The following is a 19,998-nucleotide window of genomic DNA, read 5'->3' as shown; positions in this document are numbered from 1 at the left end:
TTACCTAATCTAAGGGGTCTGGCCACATCCTGGAGCAAAGTGATTGGGTATGACTTAGTGCACTGTGTATCTGCTAAAGATGTGATGTACAGCAGTTCTCATGTGCTGAAGCTGCAGCTCAACCCAATCTGGCATCTCTTTAATATCTTATTATTCGTTAATCACTCCAGTACTCTTTATATATTTGAAGGATCTCCAGTCATTATCTGTTATAGTAATTTCTTATGCATTTCTATCAATTATATACCTAAGAAATTCTTATTAAGAAAAAGATAAAAGGCCTAAAAAAGTAAACAGTTATATAAAAGTTATTACTGTCTAATTCGAGCTATAGTTGAGAAATGCTCGTTTTTAAATAAAGGATTGCAAGTCCTGGAGTTATTGATTGTCTCATGAAAGTTGTCTAACAGGGATTCACATAGATTCTATTACCATAAGACCATAAGACATAGGAGTAGAAGTAAGGCCATTTGGCTCATCGAGTCCATTCCGCTATTCAATCATGGCTGATGGGCATTTCAACTCCACTTACCAGCTCTTAATTCCTCGTGACATCAAGAATCTATCAATCTCTGCCTTGAAGACATTCAGTGTCCCGGCCTCCACTGCACTCTGCGGCAATGAATTCCACAGGCCCACCAATCTCTGGCTGAAGAAATGTCTCCGCATTTCTGTTCTGAATTGACCCCCTCTAATTCTAAGGCTGTGTCCACGGGTCCTAGTCTCCTCACCTAACGGAAACAATTTCCTAGCGTCCACCCTTTCCAAGCCATGTATTATCTTGTAAGTTTCTATTAAGTCTCCCCTTAATCTTCTAAACTCCAATGAATACAATCCCAGGATCCTCAGCCATTCCAGGGATCATCCGTGTGAATCTCCGCTGGACACGTTCCAGTGCCAGTATGTCCTTCCTGAGGTGTGGGGACCAAAACTGGACACAGTACTCCAAATGGGGCCTAACCAGAGCTTTATAAAGTCTCAGTAGCACAACGGTGCTTTGATGTTCCAACCCTCTTGAGATAAATGACAACGCTGCATTCGCTTTCTTAATCACGGACTCAACCTGCATGTTTACTTTCAGAGAATCCTCGACTTGCACTCCCAGATCCCTTTGTACTTTGGCTTTACGAATTTTCTCACCGTTTAGAAAGTAGTCTATGCTTTTATTCTTTTTTCCAAAGTGCAAGACCTCGCATTTGCTCACTTCGAATTCGATCAGCCATTTCCTGGACCACTCTCCCAAACTGTCTAGATTCTTCTGCAGCCTCCCCACTTCCTCAGTACTACCTACCTGTCCACCTAACTTTGTATCATCGGCAAACTTCGCTAGAATGCCCTCCGTCCCTTCATCCAGATCATTGATATATAATGTGAACACCTGCGGCCCCACACTGAACCCTGCAGGACACCGCTTGTTACTGGCTGCCATTCCGAAAAAGAACCTTTTACCCCAACTCTCTGCCTTCTGTCAGACAGCCAATCCTCAATCCATATCAGTAGCTCACCTCGAACACCATGGGCCCTCCCCTTGCTCAGCAGCCTCCCGTGTGGCACCTTATCAAAGGCCTTTTGGAAGTCTAGATAGACCACATCCACTGGGTTTCCCTGGTCTAACCTACTTGTCACCTCTTCAAAGAATTCCAACAGGTTTGTCAGACACGACCTCCCCTTACTAAATCCATGTTGACTTGTTCTAATTAGACTCTGCTCTTCCAAGAATTTAGAAACCTCATCCTTAATGATGGGTTCTAGAATTTTACCAACAACTGAGGTTAGACTAATTGGCCTATAATTTTACAATTATAATTACAAATGCTCATTGTTACCAACAATGTGGTTGTACTAATTAATGTTGTAAATAGGGTTTCTTTTGTTAAACTGATCTTCTATCTTGTCAAGAAATTGGCAAAAATGTTGCTGATTCGGTTTACAAAAAACATTGTCAACTTGGTTCAGTTAGTAAATTTTGGGTTCAAAGTTCTTTTTAGACTTGAGCACAAAAATAAAATTTTATATTTGAGTGCCGTATTAGGGGAGATATGTTATGAGATGCGGTCTTTTATCAGATGTTAATTAGCATCCCACCTGCTTTTTGCAGAAGTTCATGTAAAATTATAAGATGAGTTTATGTTGAGAGTGCTTCTGTCTTGTCCAACTTTTATTCCTGAATAAATACCATCAAAAACACATCCTGTAATTTTTAGAATCTAGCATATAGATTTTCTGGTATATTTATCTATATAACACTTTGCACATTCAACAACAATTATCTGGTGCAACAAAGCCTTCAGAAGAGGCAGAGAAGGCAAAGATGGGAAGGATGCAACAAAATTGTACAGAGAAACTAATTTATTTTTAGAAAACATGTACCTGATGTGACTGAGTCAATTGCTCTAGACTATTGTGAGATCATTTTGATATTTTAAGCTGTCAGGCATCCTGAAACAAAATATACTTATTTGTTCCAAGGTACTTTTGATGAATTACTATATTGTCCCAAATTCCTCCATGTTTTAAAATAAAATGTTCAGTTATTTTACTAATAATTTGATTGAAGCCTTATCTTGTCTATAATGTGAAAAATGATTGTACCTAGTTCCTTCCACAATGAGTTAAAATTTGTATCGTTTTGAATTCAGAATTTGGATTGGTAGCACTTGATGGCTAGTGATGAAGGTTCAAAGTCTGAAGTTAATTCAGGATTTGTTGAATCTGATGTCAAGTAAGGTTTCTTAAACAAAAGCACGTAAAAGCTTAAGATGGCTAAGAATGGAATTCATTGTCTGGAAAAGTTGCTGTGGAGTACATTCAGAGAGTCATTTCAAAGGGAGAAAACCTGGGCAATCTCCTGTGAGTTAGATTTTCAGATTGTGGACATGATGTGAGGTGAAAATAAAGCACTCTGGTCAAAAGATGTATCTGTGTTTATCCGCCCCCCCCCCCCCCCCGAACGCACAAATGAAGTGTTTTAAATCCAACTAAGTGTGCACCATAGTCAGATGTTCTGCCAGTGAATGAGCATGTGTAATGAAGGTTACAGTCTCTCTGTCTCTGTCCCCCTTCTCTCTCTCATAATCATTGTTGGAAGCAGGTTGCCAGTATATAGCTATGTTCAAACAGGAAACTGGGATAACTCTCCTCAGTGAATTTGCAGAACCCAGAATCTCCACACACAAAACCAAAGACTGAAACATTTTTAATTGTTATCTTTTTACTCACTTTTAATTTCCTATATCTGCTTGTGTGTTTTAATTTTCCTCATATTTTATTAACTCATTGATTCACTTTTTACATAACTCAAGAGCCTGCTAAATTGGCTGTTGGTCAAACATAAATTACAATTTAATCATGAAGAATATCAATGAGTGAAGAGGTCTTTTGTTTTAAATTTACCTTATGACCAAAAGAGGGAGGTGCTCAAACAAGGAGCCAGTTTCTCTGTCCAAGTACGAATCATAACAAATTGGAGGCTTGTCTGGACAATGTACCACAAATGAAATGAATGAACTGGACTAGGGCAAGTAAATTGTCCTGGGAGGGACCCAGTTCAAGTTTTCAATATTGCACCTTTTGCTGGAGAGGACAGTAGAATGGTACTGTCATCTCACGTTCCCACGAATGTCCCCATGGCTGGGATAAATCAATAGATTTCAATACACTGCAGCACAGAGGAACTATGCAGAGCAGAGGAAAATCACCTATACCATATATTCAAAAAGAATGGGTACCCAATGAACACAGTCCGCCGATTTCTCAGCAACAAGCCCAAACAAGCAGACAAAATACATCCAGAAACCCTAGCCATACTCCCCTACATCAAAGACATCTCGGAAATGACTGGCAGATTACTCAGACCCCTCGGCATCATGGTAGCCCACAAACCCACCAACACATTAAAACAGCAGCTAATGAACTTGAAAGATCCTACACAGACAACAAGCAAATTAATGTCATTTCCAAAATCCTGTGCAAGAACTGTAACAAACACTATATTAAACAAGCAGGCAGAAAACTAGCCACCAGGTTACATGAACATCAACTAACCACAAAACAACATGACCCTCTCTCCCTAGTATCCTTACATACAGATGAGCAAAGACACCACTTTGACTGGGATAACACATCCATCCTAGGACAAGCGAAACAGAGATATACATGAGAATTCTAGAAACATGGCATTCCAACCAGAACTCTATCAACAAACATATCAAGTTAGACCCCATCTACCACTCCTGAGAAAAAGCACAGAAAATGACATCACCAACGAAAGAAATCCAAACATATATATAGAAAACAGGAATCATCAACAGTGCTTCGCCTGGAGGCCCTCTGAAGATGTTACCTAGTAGGGTGATGAAACGTCTGGAAATGAACCTTTCAGCTCAACAAGCAAACTTACATCCGGACTTCTTTCAGATGGCCAAAAGGAACTAGTCCAAGGAGTCCTCCAGTTTTACTCCATTTGAATGAGCTTCCTGGCAGCAACTGTGTGGGCCGCTAAAGCTAATCAAGGAGATGTTTTTGGAACAGAATGAAGAAATCTCCACGTTCAACCACATGGCACAGTTCCAAAGATGCCCCAGGAGAACCTCATGTGGCCCAAAAGCAGTTGAAAATCTCTCCGGCTATGAGAAAGCAAGCCAACAAACATGCGCCTTTCAGACAAGAGACTATGTATTTGTACTGCTACTGTAGCCAGGTGAACCCTTAAACAACACAGTGGCCTGTAAAGAGTAACAAAGTAGCTTATGCAAATAAACTATCTAACTGAGACACCAAAGCAGGGGAAAATAGCAGCAGTTGTATCATGTCAATACGATAAAATAGGATCATGGCCAAGAAAGAAACGAGCAGCTTACAATCTGTCCCATGACCATGGGCCTCAAAAATGAGGGTACCAGTGAAGGTGAATTGAAGGGAGCTTTGAGTGCGGCCTGCATTGAACCCCTGCTGTTCACCCAAGTCAAATACAGATATGAGTAAATATCTTCATTGTTATTTATCCATCTAGGTGCAGAACAGCAAACATGCTGAGATACAGGCTATTAGACTAGATGGGATTGAGGTTCACAAGCAGATGTGAGCAATTCTGGAAACTCTGGGAAGCGAGGGAGGAGATTACAGAACCTTTGGCTTTGATCTTTATGCAGCAATTGTCTACAGAAATAGTGCCAGAAGACTGGGGGAGAGCAAATGTTGCCCCCTTTTTCAAGAAGGGGAGTAGATACAACCCTGGTAATTTTCGACCAGTGAGCCTTCCTTCGGTGGTGGGTAAAGTGTTGGAAAAGGTTATAGCAGATAGGATTTATAATCATCTAGAAAGGAATAATTTGATTAGGGATAGTCAACATGGTTTTGTGAAGGGTAGGTCATGCCTCACAAACCTGATTGAGTTCTTTGAGAAGGTGATCAAACAGGTGGATGAGGGCAAAACAGTTGATGTGATATATATGGATTTGAATGAAGCATTTGATAAGGTTCCCCACAGTAGGCTAATACAAAAAAAAAGGTATGGGATTGAGGGTGATTTAGCAGTTTGGATCAAAAATTGACCAGCTGTAAGAAAATAGGGTGGTGGTTGATGGGAAATGTTCATGAGAGTTCAGTTCATTACTGCAAGGATCGGTTTTGGAGCCACTGTTATGTGTCATTTTTATAAATGACCTGGAAGACTGTTTAGAGGGATGGGTTAGTGAATTTGCGCATGACAGTAAAATCGGTGGAGTTTTGGATTGTGCCGAAGGATGTTGCAGGTTACAGAGGGACAAAGATAAACTGCACAGCTGGGTTGAGAGGTGGCAAATAGAATTTAATGAGGAAAATTGTGGGGTGATTCACTTTGGAAGGAGTAACAGGAATACAAAGTACTGGCTAATGGTAAGATTCTTGGTAGTGTGGATGAGCAGAGAGATTTTTGTGTTGTTATGCATAGATGCCTGAAAGTTGTCACCTAGGTTGATAGGGCTGTTAAGAAGGCATACGATGTGTAAGCTTTTATAGGTAGAGATTTTGAGTTTTGGAGCCATGAGGCCATGTTGCAGCCGTACAAACTCTGGTGCTGCTGCACTTGGGAGTATTGCGTATAGTTCTGGTAACTGCATTATAGGAAGGATGTGGAAGCATTGAAAAGGGTGCAGAGGAAATTTACCAGGATGTTGTCTGGTATGGAGTGAAGGTCTTAGGAGGAAAGATTGAGGGACTTGAAGCTGTTTTTGTTAGAAAGAAGTAAGTTAAGAGGTGACTTAATGGAGGCATGCAAGATGTTCCTCGGATTAGATAGAATGGACAGTGAGAGCCGTTTTCCTCGGATCATGATGGCTAGCACAAGGGGACATAGCTTTAAATTGAGGGTGATAGATAGAGGACAATTTCAGAGGTAGGTTCTTTATTCAAAGAGTAATAAGGGCACTTTATGGGCAATTAAATGCTTATTGGATTGTCATATGGATGATCAAAGAAAAGTGTAAGTTAGATGGACTTTAGATTGGTTTCACAGGTCGCTGCAACGTCGAGGGCCATGCTGACTTCTCTGCATTGAAAGGCTTTTGATGAGACAAGACAGGCTGCACCAACCTAGCTTCTCATAAGCTGGAAAAGGTCCTTTCTACGAGGCAACGTTCCTCTAATCCAGGCCCAGTGAATTTGGCCAGATTCAGGTTGAGGAGAAAATTAATTGCTTTTCCGGCACATAGTTAATAGAGCCTAGCAATTTTCACTGGAGCTCCCCAGTTGTTCTTGGGCCTGAGTCACATCGATCCACACGGTTCTGCATTGACTACTGAAAAGTTCATGCAGTCACTAAAGCCGGCGCCCAATTATCCTGGCTGAAAGACTGATCCAGCAGAAGGATCAGCTGGATAAAGCAACCTGCTCAGAAGGATTAGATTTACTCTAGGAATGCTGGTGGCTACCCTTGACTGCCCACAGAAAGAAAATCTCATGACGAGATGTGCCTTTAAGAGAAATTTGTTCTGTCCTGTTTCTCTTCAAGTAGAGTATTGTAAAACTGGTGCCAAAATGTCTGCTCCATGGAACACAAATAAATAGCATCGTTTCTTTTAAAAAGTAGACAAAAGAGGCATGAGTGGGTGGGGTCAGGCTCTCTCACACAGCCAGGGGTTATAGTTTTGCTTGTAGTTATTGAAGTTGATGTTTGAGAGTTGAAGCTGCTACAATCAGCTCTATCTCTGCTGCCAAAGCTTGAGTTCCCTCTTTGCTCCTCGATCTGTTCTGTGGTTTCCCCCCCCCCCCCCCCCAACCCCCCTAGACTGGAGGAGATAGCAACAAGTGAGAGAAATCTATTTTGTTGAACTTGCCTTTGTCAAGGGTGTGTTTATGGAATGTGACAATATTGGAACAGTAGCAGTTAAATAATGTTATTTTAAGTATTTTGATAGTTAAAGTTATGCCAGTTTTTTTCTTGTTTGTATTTTAATTGTGATGCAAGAATAGAGTGGGTTTTGATTAAAAACTTGTAGTTTGACAAATTGAATTACATCTGGAACACAGCACCTTCCACTTGCCTTCAAATAAGATAAAAGTTAGGATCTAGGCTATTGCCTTGACATGTTTTATGGGGATTTGCTCTGATCCATAATACCCAACAGCAGCCATGTTATGCCAGTGTCAGTTTGTGTCATTTCATCTCTGAAACAGCAAGCCATTTTTCAAAGGCTGTAGGCATATTGCTTGTGACCAAAGTCACTGTTGAGTAGGAAACCAGACATCCTATCGGCAAATCTGCAGAATCCAGATTCTCCAAACCAACAGCTGAACCATTAGAGTCAACGCCACCAGAATTACTCTATTTAATCACATTATTGCATCATCTTTTCTAAGTGGATAAATCAAGACTGATTTGCATATAACTTACCTTTTCACTTGTTTCTGAGTTCCAGTCTTGTACATATGTGTTTAATTTTTCTTGCATTTTAGGAACTAATAAACTCATTTTTTAAATTAAGCAAGGTGGTTTAAATTGATGTGTTTAGTACATAAATGTATTGGAATTAGGAAAGGTGTCGACAGCACAAAGGATCCTTCATCTTCACTCAACCTTGTTGTAACGAACAGCGGGAAAAAATTGAATAAAGAACCAGTTCCTCTATCCTCACCAAGGACGCTAGGGAACCAGGGACTCTTTCATGGAAATGGATTGTAAAATGAGGTACCGTGGTTGTTGCTTCAGATCCAAAGTGGTGTCCAGTACAAAAATCTCTCTCTCTCTCTCTCTCTCTCTTTATACCAGGCAAACATGGGGTTGTCTTTACCCACATCTAAAGTGGTAGTTAGTCCATTTCTAAGTGCATGCCACAGCTACTTTGGTTTTTCCTGAATCAACCAGCAACAATACTTCCACTGCTGCATTCAATCTCCTGGCCTCACCCTTCCCAGTAATACTCCAGAGGTCTGTAACTGATCTCTCCAAACCACCACTGCATTCTGGCAGCTGCCTATTTCTCATCAAGAACCCTGCAATTCAATCCATTTGCTTGAATGGAAATTGAAGCACCAGCCCCTGCAGACTCTTACCACAGCACCATCTGCATGGTGATGGGTTCCGCAGATGACCTTATTTTATGCCAGGCTATTAACATTCAGTGGCATGATTGAATTCTTGGACCCTAGACTTACCTTGGCAACAAGAGTATGCACGAATGTGTCAGGTTTTCAAAAAAGCTAGTGTTCACATTGAGAACTTTATTTGAATGATTATCCTCTGTCCTGCCATATTTGCACTTTATTACCTCTCCAATGTGTCTGCAACAGCTGGGAAATCTCAATGTACAAATGCTTTATTTCATTATGGTAATAGATGTTAATGACCAGGGATGCAATTTTCCATCTGCGAAGTGAGGAAAGTGACCCATGATAAAAGGGTTCTTAAAAGATATGGAAGCTTATTCATCTTTAAAGTTCCTTTTTCCTCCATTGATTTTTTTTTAAGAACTTTTTTGATTGTCCTTTTCTTGGAATGGCATCAAAGTATGAAAGGATTGTTTGAGTGAAGCCCTAAAGTATCAGTGTAGAATCTCCTCATCTATCTCCTTCAGCACCCCAAGGTGTTATCCACATAGCCAGGATGATTTACCTTGCTGATTCTCAGTGTAGAATGAGGCCATTCAGCCTATCAAGTCTATCCTGTTTGATTGTGACTGATGTGTTTCTCAATCCTACTTCCCAGTCTTCTCCCTGACACCTTTGATTTTCTTACTCATCAAAAACCTATCTACCTCTGTCATCAATGCACTCAATGACTTGACCTCCAATCTATTCCACAGATTGATCATCCTCTGGTTAAATTTTTCCTAATCTCAGTTCTAAATAGTGATCCCTTCACTGAGGCTGTGCCCTTGGGCCATAGTCTCTCCTGCTAACAGAGACTTCTTCTCAGCGTCCACTCTGTCCAGGCCAGTCACTATTCTGTAAGTTTCAGCGAGGTGCCCTGCACCTTTCAAACTCCCAAGTACAGACCCGGTGTCCTCAACCACTCCTCATTTGACAAGCCCTTGACCTCGGGCATCATTCTTGTAAACCTCTTCACCTCCTCCGACGCCAGCACACCTTTCCTTACATATTGGGCTCAAAGTTGTTCACAATGCTCCAAATGCAGACTGATCAGAGCCTGGTACGGCCTCACCAGTAAGTCCCTGCTTTGTATTCTAGCCATTGCAAAATGAATGCTAACATTGCTTTTGCCATCCCAATTGCTAACTGAACCTGCATGTTAATTTAAGGAAATTCTGAACTAAAACTCCCAAGTTCCTTTGTGCTTCATGTTTCCAAAGCATTTCCCCATTTAGAAAATATGCTACATTGCTCCTCTTTCTACGAAAGTGCATAACTTCACACTTTTCCATACTGTATTCCTTTTTTCACTTCTTTGCCCACTCTTCTAGCCTGTCCAAGTCCTTCTGCAGCCTATGTGCTCCCTTGACACGCTCTTCTGTTATCTGCAAACTAAGCAACAACTTCCTTCAGTTGAGGTATAATATGAATAGTTGTGAGACGAAAACTGTCCCTTGCAGAAGCCTACTAGTCTCCAGCTGCCATCCTGAAAGAGAGCCCTTTTATCCCCATTCTCTGCCTTCTGCCACTCAACCAATCCGCTCTCCATGGCAGTACCTTGCCCCTGACACCATGCGTTTTTACCTTATTTGGCAGCCTCTTGTGAAAAACATTGTCAAAGCCATCTGGAAATCTAAATAGATCTTGTGCCACTGCCTCCCCTTCATCTAACTTTGCTCGTTACCTCCTCAAAGAGTTCTAACACATTCATCAGGCATGGCCTCCCCTTAACAGAGTCGTGCTGACACACTCTGATTTTACCATGCACTTCTGCAAATACTAGGCAATCTCATCCTTCCTAATGGACTTGAACATCTTTTCAGTGACCAAGGTCAGGCAAACTAGCATGTAACTTTCCATTTCTGTCGCACTCCTTTCATAAAGGGAGGTGTTGTATTAGCCATTTCCAGCCCTGTGGGATCTCCCCTGACTCCAGTGATTCCTGAAAGATTACCAATGCCTGCACAATCTCCTCATCTATCTCCTTCAGCACCCCAAGGTGTTATCCACATAGCCAGGATGATTTATCTTCCTGATTCTCTTGAATTTCTGGTATGCTGCTGGTGTCTTTCACCATTCAGTTCCTCTGCCATTTCTTTGTTTCTCTGACTACTACTTCAGCCTCATTTCCAGCAGTCCAGTGTCTAGTCTTGCTTCTTTTTTATCTTTTGTATATCTAAAACAAAACTCTTGCAATTTTTGTTTATGTTACGAGCTCACTTACTATCAATCATAACACTGAGGATTTGGTGACTATTTTGCAGACAAACTGTCTTTTCAGCGATATTCTCACAGCAGTGTGTTTTTTCATGCTGATGTAGAATATGTGTCAAACGACTTGAAAATTTTACAATGTTGTGTCTTTGTGATAGTGTTCAGAAGCCATGTTATTCTTTCCTGTTGGTCAAGCAAGTTAAACAAGAAGCGTTGCAATGGAATGTAAAGATTTTATTGCTTATGTTTATTTTGTCCCCATCCCTTTTTTTGTTTTTTTTAATTTATTATATCATGACACACAGACGATATTTATATGGAAATAATAACTGAAGCATTTAACCGTATAGAATATCAAGAAAGTCAAGTGGACTATGAAAGACAGCACTCAGTTGCATGCTAAGTAACCATAATCTATAGTTTTTCATGTTTGGTCAGCAAGTAAGGTAACCTTAATGGAATTTGTGTCTAAAGTGACCAAGCAATAATTTGGTTTTTATTTGGTGCAAAATCAAAGATGCCAGGGAGATTATCTAGTGCATATTTATACTCAGCACATCTGCCAAAGGCAGCAGCTTTCTCTGTAGGTCTATGAATACCTACATGACAAAGACTGAGGACAAGTGCTTTGTAGTCCCTGAGGCAGTGTGCAGCCATGAAGGAAGGATACCAACAACTTATTTGCACCACTGGGACGAGATCTGTAATGAATCAACTTTCTAGCTTTGTGTTTGCTTTACAATTATAACTAATATCATTTAAGGAAGGAAACTGCCATCTTTACCAGTCTGGCCTACATGTGACTCCAGACTCCTAACAATGTGGTTAATGCTGAGCTGTCTTCTGGGCAATGGGGGAAGGGTATTGAATGCTGTCCTGGCCAGTGATTTGGAGGATCTGGAAGGCTATTTTTACTTCAGTTGAGCAGAAAGGGCCTCAACTCCATAAAATCTAGCCTATTGCATTGTCCATCATTCAAGCTATTAAAAAGATTCACAGCTGCTTCATGCTTTAATAGTCATTGGTAAGTCAATCAGGATTTTGGAGAAGTGTATATAGAAGGTACTAAGATACTTGAAGCTATTGTATCATCTTTCAGAGTACTTGTCTAGATTTGGCAATGACCAATTCTTAGAAATAAAGGATCGTTACTTACTCAGACTCTGACAGCTGATATCTTTTGCAGTCATCAGCTCCTACTTGTATCTTAATGTCATTTTTTAACATAGAAAACAAATTACAAAGCATCTCAAAGAAGAATAAGGGGAAAAAATATGAATGACGAGCCAGTGAAAGGTATTTAGGAAATGTGACCAAAAGATTGGTTGAAGATTTGGGAAGGAGATGGGAGAAATGAATGTAAAAGAAATGCCAGAAAGTGCCTTTGTAGAAGGAGAATGGGTGGATGCCCAAGAACTGAAGTCTGAGAAAATGGGTGAGGAGGGTTGGAAGTTTGGAGCAAAGTTATAGATGTTGAGCAGCAGTGTCTTTACATTATTTAAAGATGATCATGGAATATGAAACGAGGTACCAGTGTTGTATAGTGAAGGCCAGTGGAAGATATTTGTGAGGCAGAGGAATATAATGTCAGAGAGAATATGGACAGCAGAATTTTGGGTACGTAGAATTTATGATGCAGCTAAAATGAGAGTCTGGCCAGGATGGCATTAGATTAATTGAGTTATAAAGTGACAGAAGTATTGATGAAAAGTTCAGCAACACACAAACTGAGAATTCGGGAAGTGATGTTCTCTTGTCGTTCTTGAATTCTGTGTCCTAAGGCAGGTCCTTGTCAGTTGTCTGCTGAACTGTGATGAAGTGCATTCATTGTTTTTATTCATTAAATGTGATGCATCCCCACTATGTGTGCCGCCTCCACAAAACAAAACTGCTACGTATGGAAATATGTGCCATGCAGCTATGCACTCTTGTGCTGGAGAATATGCAAGTAAGAAATTTGGCTCAGCATCCAGTTATTTGCACTGGCTTCAAACAGTTTGTTTCAAATTGAGACTGTAGGAATGGAAACAGGAGAAGATAGAAAATAGTGACACAGGCTGTTTGGATATTGAAATGGTCTGCCATTCAACATGATCATAACTAATCATCTATCTATTGCCATACACCTACTTTTCTCCCTATATCTCTTGACACTTTCAGCTTTTAGAAATGTATTTATTTAATTCCCAAATATATTCTGTGAATCTGCCTCCATAGCTTTCTGTGGTAGACAGTTCCTCAGGTTCACGAACTTTTCAGTGAAGGAATTTCTCCCTGTCTCCATCCAAAATGATCTACCATGTATCCTTAGATCAACACCCTTTGTTTTGGACCTCTGGCCAGGACAAGCATCATCCCCGCATGCGGAAACAAAAACAGAAATTGCTTGAAAAGCTCAGCCAGTCTGGCCGCATCTGTGGAAGGGTCACTCAACCCAAAACATTAACTCTGATCTGTCTTCATGGCTGCCGCCAGACTTGCTGAGTTTTTTCCAGTAATGTATATTTTCATCCCTGTATGCAGTCAGTTCAGCCTGGTTCGAATTTCTAAGCATTTCAACAAAATCACCTCTGGTTCTTCTTAGCTCTAGTAAAAACGGGCCATGTCAACCTAATCTTTCCTTAAATGACAAACCTGCCATTCCAGCCCCTTTGCGGTACTCCTGCTATGGTATTTTTTTTAGGTAACCCAAAACTGCACTTAATACTCCAGGTGTATAGCAGCAGTAAAGACTTGCTTGCTCTTGTACTCAAACCATCTGCAATGAAGGTAAAACTACCATTTGTCTTATGCACTGCTTGCTGCACCTGTATGTTTTCTTTCGATGACTGATGTACAAGAATCAGTCCCTCTGTACCTCAAACTTTCCCAGTTATCACTCTTTAAATTCTACTTTGCTGTTTTATTTTATCTGTTGGAGTGGGCAACTTCCACTTAGCCATGTTATTCTGCACCTACTATTCATTTTTTCTCTCAATTTGTCTAAATCACTTTGAAGTCTCCACATGTCCTGTTCGCCACACCCAATCCTACCTAGTTTTGTGTCAAGAGCAAATTTGGAAATATTATAGTCAATATTCCTTCATCCAAATCATTGACATACATTGTGAATAGCTGAGGACAAGCACTGATCCCTGTGGTACTTCACTTGTCACTCACTATCTTTCACTCTGTTACTCACTACCTTCGACTCTGGAGAGTACTCATTTGTTTCTACTCAGTTTTTTGTGTGCTAACCAGCTTTCAATCTAAGCCAGTACATTACCACCAATCTCAGTGCTTTCATTTTCAAAATCTTTCTGAAAGTCCACATACAATGCAGCCACTGTTTCTGCTTCATTTAAGCTATTTGTTACCAGTCTCAGAAATCTCCAGTAAATTTGTAAAACATTATTTTCCTTTCATAATTCCATGTTGCTTTGTGTTAAAAAGTATTTTTTTAAGTGTGCTGTTCGTGTATCCTTTATAATTGATTGTAGCATTTCCCAACTACCAATGTTAGGCTAACCAGTCTATAAATTCCTCACCATCTGCCCCTCCACAACCCTGAATATTAAACTGTTACAGTTGCCATCCTTCAGTCTACTGGGGCTGTTCCTGAATCTACAGAAGTTTGGAAGGTGACTACCAATTTACCGACAATTTCCAGGGCTATCTCCTTTCGTTCCCCAGGATATCGATTATCAGGCTCTGGGAATTTAGCAGCTCTCAGTTCCGTTAATTTTAATGGCATCACGTTAAGACCCTAATTTCCTTCAAACCTCCTTCCTGAAATACCCGTTTCCCAAACTGTTCTGGGAAATATTTGTGCTCCATCTTTTGTGAAGACTGAACAAAGTAGTTGTTTAATTGATCTATTGTTTCTTTGTTCTTCAATATCAATTCTCCTGCATTAGACTGTCAGGGGTCTACATTTCTCTTCACTAATCTTGTCTGCATACTTGCAATGATATTGCACCCATATACAATTATTTGCACTATTAACTTATCTACCTTATTGTGTATATTTCTGTGCAGTCAGATATAGTTCCTTTTAAACTTGTCTTTTTCACATGTTTCCACACTTGTTTGTGTTCCAGTCCAATTTACTGCAAGCTCTTGTTTAATTTGCTTTCTACCTATCTTTCATTTCTATCTTTGTTTCTCTCATTCTTGTCTCCCTGCTGAGGTTCCTGTACCCTGCAAATCCAATTTAATTAGATCATGGTGACATTGGTGCAGAATTTGCAGCAGATCTGGGGCTGTTTTCTTCAGTTGAACTGGAACAAATTGTGACTATTCTAAGGCAAGATGTTACATGAACATTCTACCAACAACTGACACCTGAGAGTCGGCAGCATTTGTGTGAAAGCAGACCTTGTGACTTGGGATATTATTGTCAAATCATAGCATTTAGTACATGAAGGATTGGAATACAGGAAGAAGCAAGGTTAGAAATCCTGAGGGATTCTGGTGGCAATAGTATGACACTGGGAAGTGAAGCTGAAACGGTCTTGGCTACAATAGGGTAAAAGTCGAAGCTAAGCGAGGTATAGTTTAAATGAGCTGGACAACAGAAACACTATAGACTTTGAGGGGGACAACCATGATTATGTCTTGAATCAGCTGTTTTATTTTGAATTTCAAAATGCAGTTTTAGATAAATTTACCTTTTATATTGCAGTGGATGATTCAGCAACCTCATAAGGTAGCGACTTTCTTTGGGTGCATTGGAAAAGATAAGTTTGGTGACATTTTGAAGAAGAAAGCTGAAGAAGCCCATGTTGATGCCCATTATTATGAACAAAATGAACAGCCAACGGGCACTTGTGCGGCCTGCATCACCGGTGACAACAGGTCAGCGACTACTTTCAAGAAACTTAGTTTAAGGTTAGGATACTGCTTTTTAATTAGATAAAGCAAATATGAATTAGATTTCAGTGCAGCTCTTCTCAAGAACTGACACATCTCCCCCTCTACTATGTCACCCTATGATTCTATGAAAAGCTTGGTTTACCATTTCTGTTCAAGTGGAAAACAGCCAAAACCGCAGAATTCTTTCTTCTTATATCTCACTTCGGTAAGTGAGTAAACTTTTTTAAGTAAACTATGCTGCACCATTTTTCATAGCTTTATGTCCTTCCTAAAATAGAATGTTTAAACTTGTGTGCAACGCACCATTTGGAATTTGGCTTTGGTATGCTTCCAGACACTCATCCACAGATCCCAGTACATTTTTTATGACGTCGTCAACTGATCTAACTTTTAGTTACTCATGTCCACGCAAGAAGACCCTTCTACTCTCGTCCAGATAAAATCTTATTGGTCAGAGTGAAATCCTTTCCTTGATTTAGTGCAAAAACATGCATCATTCTCTACATAAATCTGCACTTTCCATCTATTTCTCCATATAGTTTTTCATTGCACTATCGCTCTTTGCTTTATTCCCAAATTTGGTGCGATCAGCAGAATTTGAACATAGGACATTACAACACAGTACTTTATTACCTGGCCTTTAAAATTATACAAGTCGTTCCACTATATTGCGGCAGCGATGTTCCTCTGCACCTGTGTAGTTTGGAAAATAGTGCTATGGGAAACTGTTGTAGAAGTCACATGTAGAAGATCGTGCTATGGAAAAACCGGTATACCCATTTAGCAGAAAGTTCACATTCTGCAAACAAGGTCCACAATTTCTCAATCGCATGATAGCCATTTCTCGCTGACGAAACACGCGTTATAGAAGAACTACCTGTATAGAAACATCAAAACCCAACCAATACCGATCACAAATCAGCAAAGTCAACTTATTTCCAAGCGAAGAAATTTCCCTCTATTTTATCTTTTGCTTTCCAATCTCCAACTACCTGTCTGTGATTGTAGAATTCATTGTATCATTGTCTTTGCTAGTAGTCTGTGCAATTTCTCTAATTTAAACTATCAACAGTGATTCCAGCTGCCTCTGTCCTGCACATTTGAACTCCCTGCCGCCAACACTCTTTTTTAAAGAATGCTCCTAAACCACACTGTGATATCTTTTTGGTATTGTTCTGATTTCTTCTTTGGCTCAGTGTCACAAAATGTCAAGTGTTTTGACTGATTCCGTAAATTTATCATGTTATTTCTTAGGATTAGTCAAAAGTAGAGATGTTCACTGATTTCATTAGCTTGAATTTTTAAATATTGTTTGCAATCTCATTCTTTGTGGGGTAAGAAATATTAAATAGGTTATAATTTCTTACTTTGTCTTGTCCCTTTTTTTTGAATTGGGAGTTACATTTCTCCATCTCTGGTCCTGGAATGTAGTTGATTTTTCTTCATTAGTTTTTGTTTAAATATTTCTAGTTGCCGATCTATTACCTGTCTCTGAAAGAAGTACCTTTTAATTGATCTGAGACTTTTTTTTAATTAAGAACCAGTGCAAGTGTACCTTTTTGGAGTAGCACTGAGTAAATCATTATGAAGACATGATTTCTTGGCTGCAATAATTTTAATAACTGAACTTAATTCCTGATTGACTAACCTCTTAATTATTTTGGTTCTTGTATCTTAGATCATTCTCTCAGAAACACAGAGGTATATTATGCAGGAGGAAGCAATTTATTCCATCTTCATTCTGACTCTTTACTGGAGCAAACCAGAACTTAATTTGTCACAGTCCTGTGTCTTTCATCTGTTAAACACTGTTCACCTAGTTGTATTTTAACAGATGCAATGAGCTCATTCTCAGACATTCCCATGGCAAAACATTCCAATGTCCAAAAATCAGCAAATCTAGCAACATTTCTTCAACTTTTACCTGTACCATTCCCTTGCTCTTTTCTCCAATCTTTGCAGTTAGTTTCTTCTCTTTCAAGGAGTTACCCAGTTACTTTTTGTAAGTTAAAATTAAATATGCTTTTATCAACCTATTAGGAAGGGCATTCCTAATTGTAAGCATTCATTTTTTTTAAATCTTCATAACATCTCTGCCTATTTTGCCAATAAGCTTAGATCTATGCCTTCTGATCATCAGTCCTTCAGCCATTGAAAACAGTTTCTCTTTCTCTACCATAAATACTTAATGATTTTAAAGATTTCTGTCAAATCACTTCTTTGCAATCTCTTCGCTTGTGCAGCTGCCTGTTCTTTAATAAGAATAGGCTTTCTTCAGTGTATCCACACAACTATACTGCAGTTTTTCCAAGTCCTCTTCAATAAACACCACTGCAAAGTACTCATTTAGCACTTCAGTCATACCTCGTGACTCTGCAAATAGTTTCTACTTTGAACCCGTTGCTTTTCTGTCAACCCGTTTCATTGTTAATATACTGACAGGCGAACTTTGGATTCCATTTTCTGACCGTCTATTCTGTCAGTGCTTTGCAGTTATTGTATTGTAGTGCTGGTAAAAAATGCATTTTATCAAAATTTTTCATCTTCCACTCAAAAGGACAATTTGTAATAATACCAGTGTCATGGGAAACCAATTTCCAAGATTGCCAGGATAAGGGGATTTCATGATTGGAAAAGTTTGCTGGATAATCTTGAATGTACAAAGAATTACGCTGACAGTTACTTTAAGATAGGGCCTTGTAGACTGAAAAAACAAATACATGCACTGCACCTGTTTCAACTCAATAAAATAGGTGACAGCGTCTGCTGGTTCATTTCCCAGGGCAATGCCCTGACTAATCAGTCAATCTGCCAAATTTAAAATTTGAAGAACATTAACTGGTGCATTCTGTGTGTCGATGCCTTTACCGATCAGAATTTACTTGTTAACTAAACAGCACACTTTATTCATACAGTGTAAAGTTTAGTTTCCCCTTACAGTGGTAGTCTTACAAATTGTCCTGAAGAATACAAGACAAAAGGCTTTGAAAAAATGTCATTTTACAACATGGTGTGTCAGTCAAGTAGTTATGTGCTTCAGGATGTACTCCAGACCATTGTCAGCATCTTGACAGGAGCACATGAGAGCATGCGTCTCACCCTGAACATCTACAAAAAGGTCCTCCATCAACCTGGCTTGGCATTATGAAGTGAACCCTGATCATCAAGGTTGAAGGGGAGGCCTTAGAGAACATTAACCATTCCCCATACCTTGGGCATGTTCTGTTGTTGATAACAGCCAATGATTAAGAGATCCACCACCACCTCCAATGTGCTAGTGGAGCTTTCGGCCGCCTGAGGAAAAGGGTGTTAAGGAAAACAAAATCAGATCCAACACCAAGATCATGGCTTACAAACCTGTGGTAGTTCCTGCACTGCTATATAGCTCTGAATCATGGACTGTCAAAAGCAGACATCTCAAGGTACTGGATCAATATCACCAATGCTGCCTGTGCAAGATCCTGTGAATCCGCTTGGAAGAAAGAAAACACCAATAACCAGAACCAGTGAACATTTCCAATATTGAGGTACTGACCACTGCTCATTGGTTACTTTTGCATGACTGACATGAGACTCTCCCATTAGGTGGAGAGTGTAGTGCTGGAAAAGCACAGCAGGTCAGGCAGCGTCCGAGGAGCTGGAAAATTGACGTTTCAGGCAAAAGCCCTTCCTGATGAACGTTGATTTTCCTGCCCCTCAGATGCTGCCTGACCTGCTGTGTTTTTCCAGCACCACACTCTCAACTCTAATCTCCAGCATCTGCAATCCTCACTTTCCCCAAGTTGGTGCACTGCTCTCAGCTTTGAAATGGCAGACAAGCCCCAGGCGGACAGAGAAAACACTTCAGTGATACCCTGAAAGCCTCACTGACAAAGTCCAGCATTCCCACAGGCATCTGGGAATCAGTGGCCCAAGACACTCCAAAGTGGAGGAGGAACATCCAGGAAAGCATCAAGGACCTCAAGACTTGCTGTTGGGAAAAAGTGGAAATTAGGCAAAAACAGCGAAAGGAATGTGCTGCCTCACCAATGTCCCACCTACCCCTTCCTGCAAACACATTCTGCGATTAGTGTAACAGAGTCTGCAGTAGCCTCATCAGTTTGTACAGCCACCAAGGACTCTCACTCAGGTTGGAAGCCAGGGACTGCCAGTATTATGTGCTTAAAGTGTACAGGAGCATCAGTAAGCACAGAACCCAGAATATGTACAAGACTGATATACTAAAGCAATTAAATAATGTTGCTAATAAATTTCAAGCATTCTGTCTCAACAAGAATCCAAACTTGGTGCTCGATGTTATGTGAGATCTATGGCAATATCATACTCCTGACAGTAATGCTTTATGCAAGAAACCATTTTAGG

At 40.0% G+C, this 19,998-nt stretch overlaps 1 protein-coding gene across 3 annotated transcripts in view; it reads left to right on the top strand.

The window, feature by feature from the left end:
* The window catches only part of adka (adenosine kinase a), a 275,680-nt gene that overhangs the window by 132,289 nt on the left and 123,393 nt on the right, over nt 1–19,998 (top strand). For 2 of the 3 annotated variants that reach the window (XM_060854345.1, XM_060854347.1), the window contains exon 5: nt 15,446–15,651. In XM_060854345.1, coding sequence (XP_060710328.1) covers nt 15,446–15,651 — 206 coding nt within the window. The remainder of the gene's footprint in view (nt 1–15,445; nt 15,652–19,998) is intronic. The other variant, XM_060854346.1, reaches the window with a different exon arrangement.

Source organism: Hemiscyllium ocellatum, chromosome 43 (genome assembly GCF_020745735.1).
Source record: "Hemiscyllium ocellatum isolate sHemOce1 chromosome 43, sHemOce1.pat.X.cur, whole genome shotgun sequence".
Classification (NCBI taxonomy): Eukaryota; Metazoa; Chordata; class Chondrichthyes; order Orectolobiformes; family Hemiscylliidae; genus Hemiscyllium; species Hemiscyllium ocellatum.
The sequence above is the reverse complement of the archived record's forward strand: the minus strand, read 5'-3'. Positions and strand labels throughout refer to the sequence as shown.